Consider the following 18,741-nt stretch of genomic DNA (forward strand, 5'->3'; position numbering starts at 1 on the left):
AAGGCGCTAAACTTATCGAGTTTTAGATTGCCTGTGAAGCTATAATTCCCAAATTGTTCTAGCTGTTTATTGATATTTGATTAACGCTGATGATCTAGAATCTAGATTTTAGATTGAACATCTGGTAAAACGGGTTTTATGTTTACTTTACTTTACTTTACTTTAAATCCTCGATTCACACCATCAAAACTTAGAGTTATATATTTTTGTAAAATTAAATAAAACATATTTAGCACTATTAAATTTCTCATACGCACTGTTGCTAGATACATGTATACATTATCGTAATTTTTCAAACGAAGTATTCATTCTCCAGCTCATTATTTGCACTGATGGAACTTGGGGCCTGTGCTATGAGCACTCCTGCTCCGAGGGCATTGCTGTGGTGCAGCTGCTGGAGAAAATCTACAAGAACATCGAGGAACACCCGGACGAGGACAATGGGCTGCCCCAACATCATCTGCCGCCACCGGAGCGTCTCGAGTGGCACGTGGGTCAGCCATTGCAATTGCGCTTCACCCAGGCGTCCCAGAGCGTGGATAAATGCATCGATGACCTGGACTTCTACGTGTACCGCTACCAGAGTTACGGCAAAAGCTTCATCAAGTCGTGCCAGGTCAGTCCGGACGTGTACATCCAGCTGGCCTTGCAACTGGCCTATTACAAGCTCTACGGCCACCTGGTGGCCACCTACGAAAGTGCGTCCACACGACGATTTTTGCATGTAAGTATTAATGTATAAACCCCCAAGCGGAAAAATTTAATATAAGTATTTAATCAACAATATATAACATTTAAAATACATGTAAAAGAACGTACTCTGATGCTTTGACTCGAATGTTTTCCTTGTTACAAATAAACTTTCTTGGCGTTTCAAACAAAAATGTTCACTTTAATACATAATACAAAATAATATAAATACCACAATTGTAACTAAAAAACCAGAAGGAACGTTTTAATCGAGTACCCAGACATTTAAATTCCAGTTACTCAACTAACCAATTTTAAAATAAGGGTCAGAGTCAAATCGCATAACATCCAAAATATTGGTTCATTTGGTACCGTTTTGTATGAGTCGATTGGCCGAATGAACAAATACAGCTTAATAAATTGTTTTAACCATATCAGAGATATGTACTCAGATATGTAAATATATACTTTTAAACGAATACAATAAGAACGGGTATTATTATTTTTTATTATATTTTAAATTTTAATTATAAAACCATTTTTTATTCAAAACATAACCAAATTGTGTTCAACAAATTATTTGCTTTGATACGTAATAAAGTCGGTACATACATTTATATATGAAAGTAGTTAATAAATTGATTTGTTATCATTGGATATGTATTATTATTCATGTCCATCATTTCATATATTTTGTGACTGGGTATTCCTATCCAGGGTCGTGTGGACTGCATCAGAGCCGCCAGTACGGAGGCATTGGAGTGGGCCAAGGCCATGTGCCAGGGCGAGGGCGCCAACGTGCCCCTGGAGAGCGATCGCGAGGACGAGGAGGAGTCACGCAAGGTCAAGTTTAGCATTTACAGTGTGGGTATTCCAGCGCATACCCACCCCCTGGGAATGAGTAACTTATATTCGCTGCCACCCACAGAAGGATCACCTGCGTGAGCTGTTCCGCTGCGCCGTCGCCCGCCAGACGGAGGTGATGGTGAAGAACATCCTGGGCAACGGCATCGACATACCGCTGCTGGGACTCCGGGAGGCCAGTGTGGAGGTCACCGGCGAGATGCACGAGCTGTTCAAGGACGAGGCCTACAACATCTCGCAGTGCTTCCTGCTCTCCACAAGTCAGGTAGTAAAGAGCCAGGTGCCCGCTAAAAAGCACCACCACCCTGCACTCTTTCACCTCTGCACCACTTAATCAATTCTTGCACCACAGCACCACTGAGCACTAAACAGCTGCACAAGTAGGTATCGGCTAGAAAATTAAAGTTTCCTGCCCAAAAACATCAGTTACCTGAGGATTTGTCAGAAGGGGTTTAAGGATATGTCTAATGCTCCATTTGTAATACCCACATAGGTGGCCTGCAGCACGGACAGCTTCATGGGCTATGGACCGGTAACGCCACGTGGATACGGATGCTCCTACAATCCGCAGCCGGAGCAGATCGTCTTCTGCGTGTCCGCATTCTACTCCTGCGAGGATACGAGTGCCTCGCGATACGCAAAGTCGCTGCAGGACTCGCTGGACATAATGCGCGATCTACTACAAAATTAGAGCCCCAAAAAGGATGGGGGAGAACCGAAACATATCAGTGAATGTACCTTAGCAGGTTAGCGAACTAAACTAAGTAAGTGTAACTAGCGACCGCCCGGGCGTTTCATTTGTGACCAAGCACCACCAAGCGAGCCACCCAACGAGGGGTGGGGATCTGAAGGATCGAGGAGGATAACGAAATCGAAAACTAATGTCAATCACAATCATGTTGAGACAGAAACTATACGCAACCCATTCGCTTTGCATATCCGTTTGCCCACGTATCCTTGTAGCTGGAATTAAAACAACTCTATTAGTCAATTAAATGTTTTAGAGCCATTTTATGCGCAAACTGTTAGTGCTGTTATCTAAGTGTGTTACTTGTGCAATATTTATTATGAGTGTTATACTATTGTAGTTCATGTGCTAACTAAGATAGCCGAGCTTACGAACTTGATTACCCCTATTGTCCGTGAATTATTGAGCGCAAGCCCACAAGTATGCAATACTTTTCGTTACGAGAGTTGAGTTTTAAATTCGTTCTATAGATGTTACAAAAGTTACTAGCTAAACATATACTAAAAGTACTATCTACGCTTGTTACTGCAATTTCGTTGTTGTTAGTTTGAGAATTTATTAACCAATTATAACGTGTGTCTGTTGAGATATTTCCATATATATTCGTGTTTTAGAGAGCAAATGGTATACCGTAACTAAAGGCTTTTTGGATGAATATATATATATATATATATGTACAACCCATAAAATAACAAAAAAAATCTAGATGAATATATATATAAAGAGAACATCATGTACGCGTATAGACTTGAGACGTAACAATACATATCAATAAATTTATATACACCCCAGGAAGGCAAAAGAACAGGAGATTACAGCTATAGATATGTAACCTATATGTGTTTGTTAGTGAAAAAAGTATGTTTCGGTAGCGATTCGAGATATCAATATTCTACAAAAATATATATAAAATATATACATAAATATTATACGTACGTTATTTACAAGAGAAATTTAATGAGAAACGTTAGAGAACAACCAGATACATATATCAAACTAGTTGCTGTGTTCATTGTTACTATATATGTATGATTATCTTCTAAACTGTTAACCGAACTATCGCTACGAACTATCCAACTATCTATCCTGTATTCGATCTGTGTATCATTACGTTAACCTAATATTTGTCGTTAAGTTTGACTTGTTTCCATGGCCGAGTGCCGCATTTAATGTATGCAAAAATAATCACCAACCGAATAAAATGAAATAAATGCATTACAACTCAAGACCATTATTCATGACCTACAATTGATCTGCCTGTGAATGAAAACAATCGCATATAGAATTGCTATGGCTGCACGGCTAAATTGGTCATAGCTTTCATGGCTATTTCCAAGAATAGATAAGTCCTCTTCCGCTGAAACAAAACAGCCGTGCGCAGTTTTTAATATCCAGCTGGTAAAGTCGATAAGGGACCAATAAGATAATCCAATGTCAGATAGTATTTTGGGGAATTAATTAAAAATTATCTAAAAGGCCAAGCCTTGGTGGCAATAAAAAGCCCTGGACGTCAACGGTCGGTCAACAGTCTTAGACGCGCCACCAACATGAAATGTAAGTATAGCAAAAGGAGTAGCAGCCAGTACGATTCGTGGACTAATCTCTCAACTCGCTGCAGACTTCAACCTGCTGCTCAGCCTCTGCCTGGTGTTCATGCTGTGCTCCTCGTGGGTCGCGGCCTTCTCCAGCCTTGCCACTCCGAACCCAACCCCGCCGACTTGGTGATTTCGTCCGACAACAACGCACCTAGCGCCGTCCAAGGACCTCCGACGGCGGAACCCACGAATGCCACCCCATTAATGAGCACTGTCTATCCCCTCTACGGTGCCTAGATTCATGGCCAATTTATGAATTAAAAATTCAACTGCAATTATAATTAAATACGTGTAATCTTCACTTGCAATAAATGATTTGGGCTACGGGACGACGACAGGTTTTGATTACTTTATACGGGTTATATATTGTCCAACATAAAACTAGACGTGGCCATTCAAATAGTCGACATTCAGATAAGTTAGACACTAAGCAAAGCTCACACCGTTTCACATATGCACCATATGGAGGGGTGAGCCAAACAAACGGAGGTATAGATAATTAAGCACCGGGTCACGATTAGCTGCTGGTCGCCACATTCCGCCGGAAAGAGCCGCGCACCTGCATCTGCAACTGCTCGCTGCTGCACTCATCTCGTCCGTACTGCACATATAATAAATGAGAAGTATAAAATATTTGGCAACGAATCGTTTTGATGTCTGCGTACCTTGCAAAAGTTGTGCTCCAACAGCTCCACTGCCGTCAAGCGCGCTTTGGGATCGTGCTGCAGACAGTGATCGACAAAGTCGTGACCCTCCTGCGAGAGACTCTCCGGAGCCTGCGGCTTCTCGCCCATGCCCACCTTGAACATGATCTGGAAATTGGAATCAAACTGGGCCCAAGGACGCTGAAAGAAAATGAAAATAGGAACCAGGAATTAACATCGCGCATATAAGGCAACAAAAAAAGTTAATCCAATCAAAAAGAGTGTAATACAATATATGTATATGTGCCTTAACTATTGAAAATACTTAATATTTAAATACTTAATATTTTAAATCAAAAATCAATCTATTTAAATATTTTAAGAAAACTGGTAATTATTGGGAAGGTATAAAAAATGGTATAATTTGATATCCTAGTGTAATCAATATTTAATAAGCTGCTTTGCTTATCATGAAAAAATTCCATAATAGTTTCGTTTCAAAATTGTTGCTAGAGCAAAGCGCACAGTTCCCATATCGCTAAGGTTTCAAAGGCTAACAATCAGTTAGTTACAATAAGAAAATAATTTAAGTTAATTAAAGACATACAACTAATGTAGTTATTATTTTCCAGTGTAATAAATAAATTTCATATTTTGGATAATTTCCTTCTAAAAATTGTTGCTAGAGCAAAACGAAAATAGTCCCACATTGTGAAATGGACAGTACGCTTATCTAGAATGTGAAGCACTCACCTTGCCCGAGGCCATCTCGACAACCACACAGCCCACCGACCAGATATCGGCGGCCCTGCCATGGCCATCGCTGTTGGTCTTTGTAAACATTTCCGGCGCCATGTACGCCTGCGTGCCCACGTAGCCCTGCAGCTCGCCGGGCACGGTGGTGTGCGCCTGGATCTTGACCGCCGAACCGAAATCGCCCAGTTTCAGGCTGTTGCTGCCGTCCACGAGGAAGATGTTGGCCGTCTTGATGTCGCGGTGCACAATGCCGTGCTTGTGCAGCTCGGACACGCCCGCCAAGAGTTGGGCGGTGAAGCGGCGGGCCAGGGCCTCCGGCAGATTGCCCGTCAGCTCCACCAGCGACTCGAGGGTGCCCTCGGAGCAGAGTTCCATGAAGATGAGCAGCTCCTCGCGATGCACCTCGATGCCGTAGTAGCGCACCAGGTTGTTGTGCTTGATTCCCTCCAGTATCTTCAGCTCCTCAGCCACGTTCTTCAACGCCCGCGTCTCGCCCGGCTGGATAGCGATCTCTTTCATGGCCATCAACTCGCCCGTGTTGTTGTTCACCGCCGTGTACACCTTGCCGAAGCGTCCCTGGCCGATCTTAATGCCGCGATGCCAGCGGAAGTGGACACTTCGTGCTCGTATATGCACTTTGTCGCAGGAGTTCAGTGACTTCACCTGCCCAATCAGCCTGCGCTCGCGCAGCGAGTCCTCCAAATCCATATCCAGGCGATTCACCGCATCCCTCACCCGCTCCTGCCGCAGTGCCAGCGGTGTGCTCTCGATGCTGGCCTTCCCGGAAGAGGCGGGCATCGGCGGCGTTTGGGGCACCAGCAGACGTAGCTCGCCATTGGGACTCCTTTGGCACGGAGTGTCCACATAGTCGGCACTGTCCACGGAGCTGTAGGTGTTCGCAGACTGCTGCAGCAGATCCTCCTTCAAGCTGAACTGCGGATGCAGCAGCTTGTTGTACGGTGGCGACTGCAGCGGCGGCGTATTCGGATTGAGCACCATGCCAGCGGACATGGGAGTCCGGGTGGGGGTGCGGGAGCGCGAGGTTGCCGGCGACGAAGTCTTGCGAGTGCGTGGCGAGGCCTTCTTCTTGGCCACCTTCTCCGGCTCCGATGTGATGCCAATCACGTGCGAAATACAGCGATCCATTTGCTGCTTCAGCGCCTCAAACTCGTGGTCGTCCAGGTGCTGAGTGATTTGCGGATCACAGGCAAGAATTAGAAACTCCAGGCCCTGGGAGGCCCAGCGGGGACGCATGCCACGCCCCCGCTCGCAACGCTCCATTACAAAGTGCATCCACATCTTGGCGTAGGCGATGATGCCTAATGCCAGATCCACCGTATGCGCACCGCTGTCCTTTTGGTCCATAATCCTCTGCTCGAACAGCCGGATCACATCTTTGTGGTACTCGAAGCCAAACTTGTAGCCCTGGTGCAGGATCTCGCGAGTGCGCGACAGCACAGCCTGCTTGTCCTGCTCGTCCAAGTCTCGCATGTTGCTCAAGCAGCAGCGCTTCTGTACGCCCTCGATGATCGCAGTCAGCTTGTTGCGCACCTGCAAAACATCCTGCTGCAACAGCTTAAATGCCGCCTTCACATCCGAACAGATGAAGTCGTGCTGCTGGTTCGCCACGTCGTGCTCGTAGTGCTCGCGATGGAAGTCTGTGGTCTCCACGTCGCGGCAGAAGGTCTTGGCGAAGAAGAGCACCTTGATGGAGCGCTCCCGCTCGACGGTGAGCAGTGACTGCGTCTCCCGGCAGATGGTCAGCAGCTGCCACTTGACCTCCTCGTTGTCGTCACTCTCGTTGGTGCCCTCGATTTGCTGGTCCAGCTCCACAGTGCGTTTCACCAGTCGCTCGGAAATGTTGCGCAACAGCTTGCTGATGATGCCGCAAAACTTCTGTGAGGCCAATGTGTGCATGCCCTTGATCATGGGGCTTATGAGCTTGGTGAACATCCACTCCTTCTCCAGCACCGACTTCTGGTTGCCCTCGGGAACGGCGACCAGGACCAGTTGGTCGATGTAGTCCAGGTACAGCTCAAAGGTCTTTCGCACCGTCGCATCGTAGTGGTTCAGAATGCTGATGTAGTTGCCCAGCTCCGCCTCGTTCTCCACCAGTGCCGTGGTTATGTGACGCTGATACCGCTCCCGATGGGTCAGGGCCAGGGTCAAACCCTCCCGCAGCTCCTTCATCAGCTGTTCTAGACTTAGGGGATTGGGTCGCACGGGTCGCGTTTCGAGACGCATGCGCAGGAACTCGTGCATGAACTGCAGCGGAATGCCGCTCAGGAAGACGAAGGTGGGAATGTACGAGGGCAGATTAATCGATTGCGCTTCTTCGCTCCAGTAGCCGTAGGTGCGCAGCTCCACGACCTGCTCGCGGCTAATTTTCGGGTCCAGTCGCGGTACATCCTCCTCAACGGCCTCCGTGTCTGAATCGTAATCCAAGTCCTCCGCTCCGGGTTTCTCCAGAGCAATGTGCGCCTTGTACAGGGCCACGTTGTGCAGTTTGTGTAGGAATGCCAGGGATTTGGCCAGCCCACGACTTTTGAGCACATTCTCGATAAACTTCCGATACAGTCCCGTGGACTGCTCTCCGGTTCCATTGTTACTGCACGAACCCAATGGCTCCACACTGAAGATGTTGATGTCGTGCATGGACCCCTTGCGCATGTGGCCGTGCGAGCACTCACTGGACAGCTGGCTGATCTCCGTGGAGGTGGATCTGTTGGAGTTTTAATTATAAGTTTTCTCTTTTACAATTTCAGACTCAATCCACTTACTCATTGCTGCTCGATGTCTCGCCGGGCACATGAGTGGCATCGTTTAGCATGAACTGCACCTTGTGGCAGGCTGTGACACTTCCGTTGCGACAGCCCTTGCGCGTGGCCGATCCCGTCACACTGGGCGGCTTGGATGAGTCCATCGAGTTGACAGCCGAGTCATCGTTCTCCACACCAGAGGCAGATGAGCTGCCGCTATCCGAGGCGATGTAGGATGACGTGCAGACGGGCCAGGAGAACTTCTCGTCCTGCAGCCTGCAATTTAATTGGTATTATAACGCTTTGCAGACATATTCAAGAAATGTATCCGCTTCTTACCTGGCTAGAATCTTGCCCAAAATACTGAGCTTAAGCTTGTTTTGCTTGGTAATGTTGTACCATAAGCACATGGACTTGATGCGACCCACAAAGCTCTGTGATTTGTAAATGGGATGCAGGGCGCCCATGGCTTGTGAAGATGGGTAAAGGGCCTCGGCGGCTTCCAGACGCGAGAGCATGTGCTCTACTTCCCGCAGTGCCAACTCCTGGTGATCCATGCAATCCTTGCAGTACAGCGACATGCAGCCCTGGCACATCTTGCTGGGCAGCGGAGCTGAAAAGGATTTTCAGTATGAATAGGGGATACATTTTCACAGGGCAGTTTGCGGACTTACAGCTGGCATTGGAGTTACTATCGGAATGTATTCCGCTGTCCAGGCTGATCAGGCTCGGCTCGCGACGGTAACGCGGCTGGAACTTGTAGTTGATGATGTGGGTGAGCAGTTCGGAGACGCCCTGTCGCGCCTCGAAAAGGTACTTGTCCTGCTGTTCCACCGTTCTGTCGGCTTGCCAGGCCTGCAGCTCCAGCCAGATGAGATCCTTCAGCTCCGTCTGCCAGGTGTGCTCCTCCTGCGACAGCTTGGCATCCTGACGGTCCACGCTGCCCAGCTTAATGAGGTTGGCGAACGTGTCGTGGAAGTCCTTTCGTTTCCCCAGTCCAGCGGTGGCCCTGCCATCGCTCCTCAACATCCCGGCGGGCAGTTGGGCGGCAAAGGCCAAAGGCGGCGCCGACGAGCGATAGCCAATCGGTCGTGACGACACGCAGCGGTAGCGGTTGCAGCTCTCCACCACCTTGGAGGCAATCCGCAGTGGGAGCGGCGCCATCGTCTCCGAGCTGAGCGGCATGATCTGGTCGAGAGACTCAAGTGGGTGTGCCGTCTCGTGAAAGCTGTTGCCCCGCGGAGCCGCCACCGCCGTCGTGGCCAGCGAACTCTTCATCTCGCGCTCCGAGTCGCGGAGCAACGACTGCAGCCGCTTGTCCGTCCGCTTGCTCTCCTCGTTGACGAACATCTCGTTGAGCAGGGCGCAGTCCATGGTGTTGCGCCGCAGGACGCGCGATCGGGCCATCCGGGTGTTCTTTTTGGGCGTACCGCCCACACTGGCGGGTAAATCTGCGGAGCTAAGATAAATGGCTTAATAAGTGATCGACCAAAAATACTAGAGAAAGACCCACGAATGCCATCAGAAGGATACAACTTTTAAATGTGAATCCTTACGATTTTTTTTTTTTACATTAAGGTTTTACCGGTACTCATCGTCACTACGTGGACGGCCGTTTACGGTAATGACACACTGTTTTTAATGTTTATTGTTTCACCTCGTCAGCGCTTACAGAAAAATAAACGTAAAGTTTCGAAACGGCTTTTGAATTGCAATAACAAGCCAACAGCGCAACATTTATCGATGGTTAAGAGCAACTTTAAATATTTTCTTCCTAATATGCCATCAGTCTATTTCTCCTTATACTCCATTTAAAATTGTTTAGCAAGTAATATTAAAAATCCCAATATACTCAGTCAATAAAGTAATCTTAAGTCATTGACTAAAGTTGTTGGCGAACAACAACAATATCTAAATAAATAAAAGCATTTAAAATTTAATTTGAGCATTTCATATTTTAGGTATAATACTTCAAAATGTCGTATTCCTCTCAATACTATATTTTATGAGGTATAAACTTTGATCACAGCCAACTGTTCCTCATTTTCGAATGACAACCGTACACAGATGACATCAGCCATAGAGATGGCACTATCAGGTGCAGCATATGTTAGCATATGGATATTTGGCAGGTCTGCTTTCGGCACTAGTGCCGATCACGCCTGTAGCACGGACGCAAACCCTTATCGCATCCACTTTAGTGCCAATTATATCTCAGCCAGCCATTTGGAGCACCCCGTATTGATTGTCTATACTCACGCCGCCACATTGACCACCTTCTGTTTGCGTTCCCAGTCGCGGTTCTTGATTTTGAGCCTAGTGCGAGGTGGGGTAGTGCCGAATGCCTCATAGTGGGCCGCCAGCTCGTCCTCCGGCGGCATGTCCTCTTCAAGAGCTCCAATCCGGCCATCAGCCATCTGCAATGGCCGCGAAGGCGTCGGCTTTACACGGTACTCCACTCTGTAAGATACGGATACGGATAATGAAGGCGTTGGATGTCATGGTTGATAGTCTATTTGCACTTGTCTAAAGCCAGGGGCTTGACCTAATTGTTTCGCTAATTGCAACGGCGGACAAGTGCCGCCTAATCGCCGATAAGTCAGATAAATACACCGTGTGCACTCAAAAAAAAACATTAAAATTTTAATATGTCTCTTAAAATGTGAATATTAAAAACATATACGAGTTCTTTTGAAGAAGTCAGCAGTCAGCGGCTAAATAAATTGATAAACTTTCCCCAAAATTCATGGGAATGTTTAATTTTGTTTGTTTCAACACTGCCCAGACACAGAGATATTTGTTTCCATGTTATTTTCTCATTAATTTTTTAAATAAAAATGTTTTAATCATTTTTATTATACACACACAAGACATGTTTTAAAAATTTGCTGTCCTTTGGAATCATTTATTAGTTTGTATCATGACATTTTATTTGGCATCATAGGACAGTCCAATTAATTTAATTACATTGATTTTAAAGGTATTTACATCATTGCAAACCATGACCTATAAAAAGACCAAGTCAAATTGATTTATCATTTTAGAATGATTAAATTTTAAAAATAAATATTTCAATTTAGTTTTTTTGTTGTGCATCCAATGTAAATTGGGTGGTATATCGGAGGGAGATGGTAGAGGTTTTGGTAGGACATCCTTATCTAATCAAACTGCTGCGGGTGCTGCAGACAGCCGCTTGTCACGCATGCGATTATGCTCTAATTTGTGCAGAGGTTTGATTTATTTGAGACAAAAAAAATGCCGACATTGGCTGGCAACTACTAGCGTAATTGTTGAGTAAATCGCGCCACATTTTTCGTCAGCCCATTGGCAAAATTCACTCACTTTTTTCGACGCATTTTTCCTGGAGCCTGGGTAACCACAGTTTGGTATACACAATAACTCCAAAACCGGCAGAAATCAGCGAGTCGCAACGAAACGAGAGAACTTTAGAGTGCAGTCCGCTTTTCTCCTCCGCTGGTTAATAATGCCGCGGGTTTAAATTGTTGTTTTATCGCCGCGTTTGAGGGCTGCTATTGTTATTTGCAGCCTCTGCGGTGGGTGTCAGAGCGAGATCGGAGTCCCCCGCCAATTTATGTACATCTAATTGCACGGCACAACACACTCCGGGGACGAAAAAAAAAAAACAACGGCGGAACGAGCCGAGAGTTAATAAAAAGCAACAGCTCACAATTACAAGCTGATGGAGAGAACTTTAGACGCGAGCCAGCGAACGATGACTGGACGGTCCCCGGCACCCGGCACCCGGCACCCGTCACCCGGTTCCCTTTTTCCAATCGGTGGATTGGATCTTTCTGGGGGTTATGCACTATCTCCCACCGTTGTAGTTCTGGGTTTATCACAGCTGGCAAACAGGCGGCCACAGTTCGCACGCCTCGCACCGAACCCTTTCGAATTTCATAACGCGGAACACTTGCCGCCGCAGCCAGTCAATTTATTAGCACTTTTAACAAGAATATACCCCATCTATTCGAAAATGCGTATAGTATACGGATCTGTATGTAACGTATGCGAGTGAATATGCGATCCGACGAAGCGGTGTCGCCCCCAAAACGACTGTAGTTCTCTGCCAACTGTGACCAACTGAAAAGCGCGAGCGGTGAGCGCCCGGCCGACGCATCCGATTGTTTACCGCCATCAACCGAGAGCAACTAGTGGGTGGCCATCCCAAAGCGTTGATGGCGTTTTAGCCTTTTTGGAGCTTTACTTTAACTAGTTTGCAGCTAAATCTAGTTAAACTTTTATGTTTCAAAGCTCTATATGGCGAAAAAAAGTAAAATAGAAACTTTTATATAAAGAATTGATTTCACTTTAACCAAAAATGGACCTCTATAGCAACTAACAGTCAAATAATGTAGATACATTGCGGTTTTTCATTCCTGGTCATTATCTTCACAAATGGCCAACACTTTTAATAGTAATCTTTGCAATAAACTTTATCAATACAACTGTCATATAAATGATATGCGGGCCCGGTTTCAGAATTTATTATATAAACAATTTTAAACCATTTGTGAAATAATATTTTGTAAGAATTTAATACATTATTTGGTCATATTTTGAGCCAACACAGAGAGAGAAAAGTATATAGTAATTTCCAGCGAGAGAGATTTGCATTTAAAGAGAGCGGAAAGAGGTAGAGTCACACAACTTACGAGAGAGACTGAGACATATTTGTTGTGGAACGCAAGTGGCAATCTGATCGATTGTGGGCCGCATCTACGTTTGTTTGTGGTTCGCAATCAGCTCAGCCGCGCGAATATTTATTATTAATTTATGGGATTTTCTATGTACGCGCTCGTTAGCTAATTAGCCGTGTGTTTACTTAAACAGAGAGCTGAGTGCAAGAGCAATATGAATTTTCTCCAGACGGCCAAGATTCACAGGAAATGAAAAACCGATATGGATCAACTTTCTTGTTATATGTAAAAATCTATGTCATAATTATCTGGCAGTTCTGACATGTTCTGCGTAGTCACGTGACCAGCAGTGCGTATACTTCATATTCAGATATTGTTTGTACCTAAGTTGCACATTCGCACCCGTTGTCCCCCATTCATAAGGTATTGAAAAATCAAAAACAAAAGGTTTGTTATGACTAATCGATCAGTATCCCCATAGACTGATAGAGTTCGTGGTAACCAAAGTGAGCTGGTAAATAGGATAGTGCAATCCTAGAAGTACATTTTAGTAAATTCCAAATTGCCAGAAACATTTAAAAAGTTTTAGATTTTATTGACAATTTGGTTATTGAAATTAAAAAATAGTCAATCGACATTTAAACGAGGTAACGGGTATAAAATGGTCGCAATAGAATACAATTGTGGTCTGTAATTTTATTTTCTTAACGAAATGAAACCCGTAATCTGATACTGCCAATTAATGTTCGTAAAAATAATTAATGGCTATCATTGAAATTCACTGTTGAGTGCGTGCAGTTTATTTATAAATTCAAAATTTGAATTTTAGATCTTAACGGTTAATCTTTAAATTAAATTAGAAGCGAAAAATAAACAAAATCTCTTAAACGAATATAGTTTGAGCTTTTTCTTAGGTAAACATGGTAATTAAAACATTTGAAAAGTCTAAAATTACTTTTAATGCCAAGGGAACGTGTGTGAGGGTGTGTTCGCTATGCGGAAATGTTTTCTGATATGTGTGTACAATGTACACATACATACATGCCATAATTATGCTTATCAAACACAACAAAAACCAAAACTAAAATCAACTGATTGTACCGAACGCATGCCAGATTGCCCAAATAGAGAGTGAGAGGGCTAGAACGGAGAGATATAGAGGGAGAACTTGCAAGTTTTAGTGAAAACGTTGCAAGACATCAATCAATCTCGCTCTTTAACTCTCTTGGCCAAGTTAAGTCAAGCGGGAGACCTTCAATCATTGGAATTCCATTCATTCGGCTGGGTGACACAAAACTTTGGAACCGGAGACTTGAGAAGAAAGCGAATTCGATTTGAAAACATAATAACGAAAGAGGTTACAAAGCAGAGTGGGCAAACGCACGTATTAAACGCGTTTTAACTTCCAATAGTCGCCCCTCCTTCTCTTCTTCTACTTGACCCCTTAAAACAGGTATGCGAGTTGAAGAAGAAGAAGATTGGCGGCATCAAACGAGAGATAAATTCAAGAGGGAGCACTAGTCGAGTGTCCCGACAATGATATACCCTACACATTATGTGTGCATTAAACATTTATATTAAAGGGATTTAATTGAAACTTATTTAATTAATTATTTGCGTTGCCTACAAAAGTCTTGATTCATTATTTTCTACCTTTTTAGCTGTTGATGCTGATCAATGAATACTTTTTGCAAGATACATTTCGTCTCACTGTTTACCCTACAAATATACTATATTTAATCTTCAGTTAACTGGGTATAAAATAATAGAGAGCATGTCAGAGCAAGAGAGAGCGCGAGGCAGACACATAAATCTTACCTAATTTCACTTAGTTTCCATGGGAAGGTGCCAAAAGAAAATTAATGTTTGCAGCTAATTTCCTGCTAACATACGACATTCAGTTTTTCTGCGAAACCCCCATGAACACTCACTCATCCCATGAAAATCAAATCAAATTTAAACGTATTATGAATAAGCCCCCCGTGCAAAAAACAGCGGAAAAGGTATCCGTAATTCCCTCAAAGTGTGTGTGTGTGTTATCAAAGCACCGTCAGCGTTATCAGCAAATATCTTGGAAGACTCGCGGCGGTCGAACACAAATACGGGTATGATAAATGCCGAAATACACCGAAAAACAACGCACATAGGAGACAAAAAGTGTATTTAATTTTCATAATTTATCTAATATTGTTTAACTCCTTCAATTTAGTTAAATCTGCATTTAATTTAATATTAATGGTTGCCATATAAAATGGCTTAGATCTATTCAAATTCAAGTTATTCTTTACATGAAATGCTGCAGTTCAGAAAAATATACTATATTATTACAACACACCTACCAGAATGTGTTTTTCGCAGTGCACCTGTGCATAATTTTAATTGCGCTGCACACAAAGTGTTCAATTTCAGCCAGAGTTCGCAATTTTTTGCTGTTTTTGGTTTTTTTTTTGTCTTGCAGTTTGCTAAATTCTCGGGTTCGTTGAGCCAGCAAAAGCAGCAACAAAAGTAACATGGCCCAAAACACGTTGTTTACGTTTAAACAATTAAAACTGGTGAAATGCGATTAAGAGCGAGAGAGGGCGAGTGAATAAGAGGGGAAAAACCTAAAGCAAGGCTTTGAGAGCGAGAGAGAGAGAGAGAGAGAGCGCAATTGAGCCGTTACGTGCCAATGCAGACTTTCATGTTTTTGTGTGGGAAATCCCGAAAATTCCAATGGTACCGGTAAAGCTTACCTTGCAACATCCTCGTCGACGCTCTTTTCCCGTCGTAACCTTATGGGCGGAATGGGCGGTGGGATGGGGGGTGGTGTTTCGGATGTAACGGTACCATTCTCATTGCCATTTTCCTCCTCCTGCTGTGTCTTTTGCAACTGCAAACTCTGCTGCAGCGCCAGGTAATCAATTGTGCGCACTCTTCGCCTGTTTGACATTTTTGCAAAAACTCTGTTTTTGTTGCTTTTGTTATATTCTTGGAATTTGTCGCTCACTCACACAAACACTCATGCTCCGCCAGCTGAGCACCAACACTATCGCACTTAGGCACACCAACAACACTTTGGTGAGCACGCGCCGCGTTTTTTGCTTGGCGATAATCAGATTTATTTTAATTTAACTTTCACGGCGAGCAAACACATAACGTTTTGCTTGACTTGGCACGCAGGTGAAGCAGACGTCTTACCTGGCCAAAAAAAAGCAGCTGATTGAAGACAGCGAGCGACTTGGCCCGCCGGTGTCTTAAGTTTTGGAGAGGAGAGCGAGCTTTAGAGGTGCCAAAAATACCGATAGTACCAAACATATAATTAATTGTGAACACGATTGAGCCCAGAAAGTTGCATCGTTTTCATTCGGTGTTTCCAAAACAATACTCAATTGTTAAATTAAGTTACGTTCAGAAGAAAAATTCACGTTATAACCGTCATCTTATTTGATATAATATAAGCAGGAAATCCGATTGCATGTGCTTTGTGGGAATGAACTATAATATCCGATTACTTCTGATCATCGCTACCAACTGTTTGACTATCGTATGCGTCTATCATCACTAGCTGTATAAGGGCGGGAAGTTATTAATTTAAATTTACGTTTTTGGAGAAAATTTCTATTAAAATAATTTCTTAAAATTAAATACATTTCTAACCAGTCAGATTATTATATTATTATATCAACTCTTTTACCTTTTTAAACAGAGGTAATCAAATGTTTAAATCCATTGTAAAAGAAAAAGGTTTTATAAATCATGAGTATTTCATCAAAGATTTATCAGGGACTTTTTTATCCGAGTAAGGTCAATTTATTGAATCTATATTTTTTGCGAACTATAATTATTTGTATGAAATTTCGCAAAGTCTGTACATATGTATGTATGTACACTTTAAAAGCCACGTGCTTAAGTTTGAATTTTTGATCCCCCTAGAGATAATAACACGTTGTGGTACTTGTTCTTACCCTCGATTCCGTTACAAATCTTCTTTATTAGTTAACAAACTTTAGCCTGCGTACAAAAGCAACGATTACCAGAAATAAAAACACACACTTGCCCAGGGCAAAGATTCAACAGAAATTAAGAACTACAGTAACTATTTGGGATGTGGGACTTAACAAGAACGAAAAAATTGTAACTATGGTGTCGACGAGCCTAAAAGAAGTTCCTGAATATGCGAACAACAGCCTGCACCCATCGCGGCACGGGTCGTTGGACGATCTCCCGCTCCGCTGTCTGCGACAGATCGTAAAGCCGATCCGCCTCTGCCTGCAGTCGCTGGCTCAGGTCCTTATTGGCCGTCACCAGGCACACCTGCGTCTCCAGGTCTCGGTTCACCGATCGTTCGCCAAAGTTCGAGGAGCCGATGAGCGTCAGGTTTGGCAGTCGCGCCTCGGGAAGATAGTACCACAATCCCTTGGCATGGTACGTCCAGCCGGGCTTCTCGTACTCAAAGAAGTTGACGCGGTGGTTCTGCTTGCGCCGCACCAGGCTCTCGTAGAAGCTCTTGGCAATCAGGGTGTAGGCGGCCGGAATGCCACCAGCCGGTCCTTTGGCGCCCTGAAAACCATTTGCCTGGGAAAATACAAGAAATCAGTTAGATTAAAAATAAATTGAGCCAATCTTGACTCCAAGTGGTCTTCTAAACATCTCCTGAACTCACATTGGGATGAGCCATCAGGATGCTGCATTGCGCCAGACACTTGTGCGTGAGAGTGTCCATGTACTCCTGGGTCAGGTTGAAGTACCCCGTGGCCAGCTTCAGTCGCGATCCAGAGACGCAGTTAGAGAGGAGTCGCTTGGTCACCACGCTGTCATGGTGAATGCCAATCTGGCCCATCTCCAGCAGCGGAAACACCCAGGTGTCCGCCTGCGGATTCTGCTCCCGCGTTTGCGCCTGCCGCTGGAACGTCTCCTGCAGGAAGTCGGCGATGCGCTGCCGGGCCAGCTGGATGAACTGCTCCTTGGTGCCCTCGTACGGCAGGATGCGCCAGTTGCGGTGCAGTCCTTCGCTAGCATCTGGCGCCACCGCCAGACTGAACTCCTGCACCCGCTCAATGAACTGGGCATAGAAATCTGCCAGCGGCTTGTCCTCGATGAGTATGTAGCGATCCTGACGGTTGGTGAAGTAGTCGTTGGACAGATTTGCGCCCGAGATGATCACCGCATCGTCGAAGAGGTAGACTTTCATGTGTTGCAGCCCGAGCAGCTCGTTCCAGCGCGGGGGAGCCAGTCGCTTGGTCATCCCGCGCAGATCGGGAGTGTGATAGAGCGAGAGCTGTACCTGGCTGGCAAAATCGTGGACCAGCGGCAGCAACATGGTCTTGGAGTTAAGGGCGCCTCGGGTGCCGCGATTGAAGTCCAGGAGCACGTTGAGACGCAGGGCAGTCTGCTTCTCCAGGCTGTGACGCAACGTCTGGACCACGGCGTTCTCCAGCTGGCCGGTGCCCAGGTACAAGCTGGCCAGGACTATCCGGCGTTTGGCCCGCCCGATGCGTTGCACCAGCGTCTCGTAGAAGTGCTGCGGCTCGTGGATGACCTGGATTTGGTCGCCGCGCAGCGGGAAGCAAGGCGCCAGGTTGTGTAACCAGGAGAGGCTCTCCAGTGCCGGTGCTCCCGGGAATCCGGTGGCCAGCAGGCTGGGCGCCTGCTGCAGGCATCCGAGAAAGTCGCCCTGGGCGGCTGGAGTGAGCTCCTGACTGAAGAGGCGGCGCAAGTAGAGCATCATGCTGGCGGGGATTTCACGGGTGGATTGGCGGGCAGCTCCTCACTGTGGGTGGCTGTGTAGTGATGCCAGCCTCTGGCACATTGCTCACTGTGAGTTGGACGGTATCCGGAACACACTTTCATTCATGGGAGGTGGATTTGTTTCTCGAAAACTCGGAGTTTCAGCACGTAAATATTTCCAGGTGCGAGTACAGTGTTGCAAAGCGTGCTTGGGTTCGATAACAATTGTGAAATTGGGATGAGTGTTGGAAAGAAGTTTGCAGTATATTTTCTAGCAGAAAAATCTTACTTTTATAATTCGTTTGAAATAGCAACAGCTAA

At 45.2% G+C, this 18,741-nt stretch overlaps 4 protein-coding genes across 6 annotated transcripts in view; 2 read left to right on the top strand and 2 right to left on the bottom strand.

Moving 5' to 3' along the window:
- Positions 1-4,198, top strand: part of LOC128252394 (choline O-acetyltransferase) — a 50,415-nt gene extending 46,217 nt beyond the window's left edge. The window contains exons 6-10 of the mRNA XM_052980070.1: positions 317-724; positions 1,408-1,554; positions 1,619-1,819; positions 2,048-3,856; positions 3,921-4,198. Of these exons, the coding sequence (XP_052836030.1) occupies positions 317-724; positions 1,408-1,554; positions 1,619-1,819; positions 2,048-2,245 (954 nt within the window). The 3' untranslated portion in view covers positions 2,246-3,856; positions 3,921-4,198. The remainder of the gene's footprint in view (positions 1-316; positions 725-1,407; positions 1,555-1,618; positions 1,820-2,047; positions 3,857-3,920) is intronic.
- LOC128251847 (uncharacterized) lies at positions 3,850-4,198 on the top strand. The gene is given in 3 exon segments (XM_052979055.1): positions 3,850-3,856; positions 3,921-4,024; positions 4,027-4,198. Coding segments are annotated over 3 exon segments (219 nt in total). The 3' UTR covers positions 4,135-4,198.
- On the bottom strand, positions 4,173-15,959 carry LOC128251843 (mitogen-activated protein kinase kinase kinase 4). 3 transcript variants are annotated; one of them, XM_052979051.1, is made up of 9 exons: positions 15,705-15,959; positions 15,447-15,632; positions 10,316-10,516; positions 8,731-9,515; positions 8,396-8,669; positions 8,078-8,332; positions 5,295-8,019; positions 4,563-4,742; positions 4,173-4,498 (listed from the first exon to the last, which is right to left on the bottom strand). In XM_052979051.1, the coding sequence occupies exons 3-9, from the start codon at positions 10,471-10,473 to the stop codon at positions 4,415-4,417; spliced, it is 4,461 nt and encodes a 1,486-aa protein (XP_052835011.1). In that variant the 5' UTR covers positions 10,474-10,516; positions 15,447-15,632; positions 15,705-15,959; the 3' UTR covers positions 4,173-4,414. The 3 variants fall into 3 exon arrangements, with proteins under 3 accessions (XP_052835011.1, XP_052835008.1, XP_052835009.1); XM_052979048.1 differs by having other exon boundaries at positions 15,447-15,959; XM_052979049.1 differs by lacking the exons at positions 15,447-15,632; positions 15,705-15,959 and adding an exon at positions 11,399-12,167.
- A 688-nt stretch (positions 15,960-16,647) lies between these two features.
- Positions 16,648-18,628, bottom strand: LOC128266225 (CDP-diacylglycerol--glycerol-3-phosphate 3-phosphatidyltransferase, mitochondrial). Its single transcript, XM_053002579.1, has 2 exons — positions 17,357-18,628; positions 16,648-17,268 (listed from the first exon to the last, which is right to left on the bottom strand). Exons 1-2 carry the CDS (start codon positions 18,419-18,421, stop codon positions 16,849-16,851), a joined length of 1,485 nt encoding a protein of 494 aa, XP_052858539.1. The 5' UTR covers positions 18,422-18,628; the 3' UTR covers positions 16,648-16,848.
- Positions 18,629-18,741: the final 113 nt, after the last annotated feature.

Source organism: Drosophila gunungcola, chromosome 3R (genome assembly GCF_025200985.1).
Source record: "Drosophila gunungcola strain Sukarami chromosome 3R, Dgunungcola_SK_2, whole genome shotgun sequence".
NCBI lineage: Eukaryota > Metazoa > Arthropoda > Insecta > Diptera > Drosophilidae > Drosophila > Drosophila gunungcola.